This window comes from Pecten maximus, unplaced genomic scaffold (genome assembly GCF_902652985.1).
Source record: "Pecten maximus unplaced genomic scaffold, xPecMax1.1, whole genome shotgun sequence".
Classification (NCBI taxonomy): domain Eukaryota; kingdom Metazoa; phylum Mollusca; class Bivalvia; order Pectinida; family Pectinidae; genus Pecten; species Pecten maximus.
The window spans coordinates 9,469-12,871 of record NW_022980163.1 but is presented as its reverse complement, the minus strand read 5'-3'; the positions used below and the strand labels follow the sequence as shown (position 1 = coordinate 12,871).

Sequence of the window (3,403 nt, the reverse complement as noted above, 5' to 3'; positions counted from 1 at the left end):
TGGTAGGTCATAAATTGAAGACTGGCAAATCATTTCTTAGTTCTGATGACTTGATTTCTCTCCAATATGGTGTGTCTTTAGGTAGCTTTGATATGAATGAAAAATAATTCATTATTACAATTCACCTTGCATAAAATAGACCTAAAAAGAAGAAAAAATGCAGATCAATAATTTATAAAGGACACTTGTGATTTAACTTCTTCCCGGGAGTGTATCTTAAATAAAGTAGCTGAATTACATGTATAATGATTATAACATTGAAAAACGAATTAACCTAAAATAGAAGATCATTAAATACATTAGTCAATGTACTTGATATGCAAAACTAATAAGTCTAAATGTGTTCTGAATTTACTGATTTACAAAAAAAAGTCAAATTGTTGATAAATATCTTAAGTGTTTGAAATCAAGAATAAGAAAGTTTAATTTGTTATGTGATAGGGGCTAGTAGAACTAGATACCTTGTACTCTGGAAAGAAAATAATTTCCCGTAACAGGATTGATGCTGGACATCCTCTTTTCTTCGTTCCCGTAAGCCTGCGCTTGCTTGGTATTTGGCTATACCCATGTTCTGCATCAGTTTGTTTGGAACTCTGCAATAAAACACATTGAATATTTGTCATGTCTGCATTGATTTAATCAAATACATAAAAAAGTACCTGCTGCACATGAATGATGAAACTTATATATCTGATCTAATTACTGAATGAGAGACTCAAATGTCAAAACTGTTAACAGGTAAGTAAACCGATCCAGTTCATTAAAAAGGGACCAAACATATCTATATAGGACATAAATATTTTAAGTTTTACAGAAAATTAATTTTACCTTGGCTGACGACTTTCTATGTGATGGTCCTTGATGACATTCAAATAATTTCAGGCCAACATTCATGAACGGAATCCCATCAGGAGAAAGTCTTTTGGCGTGAATGAGTTTGTTGTCATCAGTAAACCGGATAAAATGATCTTCTTTATGATCTGTAAAATATTAATCTTTGCAAAGAATTCTACTTGATATTCTAAAATAAAATAATAATAAACAATTAAAAAAATCAACTTGACTCCAGTCAAAAATTTTACCAAATCGAAACCCATGCTTAACCAGTTTTTAAGCTTGCTTACAATTATGAATGGGAGAAAATGAGGCAGTCTTACCAATCATTGGAGCATTCATCAATAATGTCAATGATAACTCTGTATTATCATGATCTATAAGTTTGTCAATTATTCAAATATATATGTATAGTTGTGAAAGTATTTTCTCAACAATGAAAATGTTACTTACCACCCCCTGGATTGAATGAACCAAAATTCTTTGTGCATCTTGTCACTGCATATGATGAAGATGTGGCATAAGAAAACTCTCTTATTACATCTATTGTGTCGTCTATCTCATACACATAACCATGATATGCATCACTAAATCCTTCGAAATAGGTCTGCCATGGGTATTCATCGGCCATTGTCACACACCACTTACAGTCATTTAGATAACTGTAAGTTGCATATTGTAACGGTTGCGTGCCTACAGTCCGTTACCAAGTTCCATCTTGGACCCAATATATATCTTACTGTTGTAAGAAAACATAAACATTGCCGACACTATATACAAAACAATGGCTAGTCTACCTGACTTCAATATATATGTAACAATTACCTAATTTACGCCTGGTAAATATCTAACACTATGATAGCCTGAATACAACCTATTACCTAGATAAACCAACTGTATCACAATGTACCTACACCCGTACACCCTGTACCGCAACACTAGGTGATCACGACAACTTGACCGCGACACACGTACACCGTGACTGCGTACACCCTATACTGCAACACTATGTGATCACGACAACTTGACCGCGACACACGTACACCGTGACTGCGTACCTTTACCGAGACACCCTTTGACCAAGTCACCCGTTTACCAAAACACGGCAAACACTTGTCTCGGTACCTGTCACAGTCACCGTAACACAGTACGTCGCCCTGTACTGTGATACCCTGTAACGATACGTGATACTGGTACAACAGTGCAACCCTAACTTATGCAGCTAGGCCCAAACTTATTCAGCTCGGTCACTGTTTACCTTTATTTACCTTTTTGTAACGCTGAGTGTTCCTTCATCCGAGCAAGCTGGAGAACAACCGAACAACTGAACTTGCCCGTCTGATGGAGCCTCTATTTATACCCTCGGCCAGGATGGAATCAACCAATCAGAATCGCTCTTACAAACACATACATATTCAAGGACTTGAGCAAGACTATACAGCTACAGATCGTTTATTAATCACAATATTTACATTCATTCGTTTCATTACCCACGCCTCTGATTCAATGCGTCCCGCATTGCACATTAATCAAAACATCAAAGTTTTTTTTCCATATACTTCAAATGTGAACATCAGAAACAAAAATAGTTTATGTACTGTCTTAATCGAACCATTCCTCTTCTTCAACTCTCACCATCGACTTCCCATTCTCCTTATACGTGGATGTTGTCTTTACGGTTCGTCTGTGACTGAAAAGGTTCGTTTGTACGGCCGCGTCCACAAAAGTTTTAATGTTACCCAACTGGGTCCCGAACTCCCTGGTCTGCACCTCCTGCTACCGTGCACTACCTGTGACGGATGTAGCAGCACTATCTGAGACACGTTCAGAGTTCTTATGAATGCTTGGCTGTCTTGGTGTATATACCGGCTGTGGGCGGCACGGCTTTCTGATAGTGACCATCTCACCTTGCTTGGATATCTTGGATGGAGGTTCAGGTTCATCTTCAGACACATACCCCAGTATGTCTAGCACACTCCCTGGATCCTGTTCATCCAGTTCATTGCATATTGGATGTTTCCTTTCCACATGTCTTTTCAGACATACATTCTTCTCTGTGACAAAGTTGCATTGGTCGCATTCAAACTTTTTCTTATCTCTTGCATTTGTACCGCACTTCACTAAATGAGCTGTCCATTCCTCATTAGAAGGGAGTCTCTCCGAGCACAGTGGACACACTAAACCTGGCTTCCTAGGAGTTGTCTTAACTTGAGGCATCTTCCTGCAACACATAAATGAACATAATCATTTTCTTTATGTTAAAGCACATAGTCAGTCATCCAGACTGGTCTTCTCCTGACACGACCTTTCGTGCTTTCTGGAAGATCTGGAATATAATCAACATCCAACTCTACTGTGTTACCGTCAGCTTCGATAACATCTGGCCCTGCTGGAGTCTCACTTTCACCCTTCAGAATCTGTGCTTGACATCTGCGCATTCTATCAACGTGTATGACATGTTCCTTCTTAGTTTCATCACTGATAACTTTGTAGATAACATCAGACACCTTATCAATTATCCTGAATGGACCCTGCCAAAAACTCATCAACTTTGGCGTCCTACCAACTT

The 3,403-nt window shown here is 38.1% G+C and overlaps 1 protein-coding gene across 1 annotated transcript; it reads right to left on the bottom strand.

Annotated features, from left to right (window-relative positions):
- Positions 1 to 241: 241 nt before the first annotated feature.
- On the bottom strand, positions 242 to 1,839 carry LOC117319422. The gene is made up of 3 exons (XM_033874230.1): positions 1,288 to 1,839; positions 829 to 980; positions 242 to 593 (listed from the first exon to the last, which is right to left on the bottom strand). Exons 1-3 carry the CDS (start codon positions 1,463 to 1,465, stop codon positions 423 to 425), a joined length of 501 nt encoding a protein of 166 aa, XP_033730121.1. The 5' UTR covers positions 1,466 to 1,839; the 3' UTR covers positions 242 to 422.
- Between the last annotated feature and the right edge of the window lie 1,564 nt (positions 1,840 to 3,403).

Bases quoted from the DNA above. Each gene is read 5' to 3' on its own strand.
- LOC117319422 (XM_033874230.1), bottom strand. From the start codon at position 1,465: ATGGCCGATGAATACCCATGGCAGACCTATTTCGAAGGATTTAGTGAT. The intron at 981-1,287 runs GTAAGTAACATT...AATATTTTACAG, and splicing joins TTCATTCAATCCAGGGGGTG to ATCATAAAGAAGATCATTTT. The intron at 594-828 runs GTAAAATTAATT...GTTTTATTGCAG, and splicing joins ATAGAAAGTCGTCAGCCAAG to AGTTCCAAACAAACTGATGC.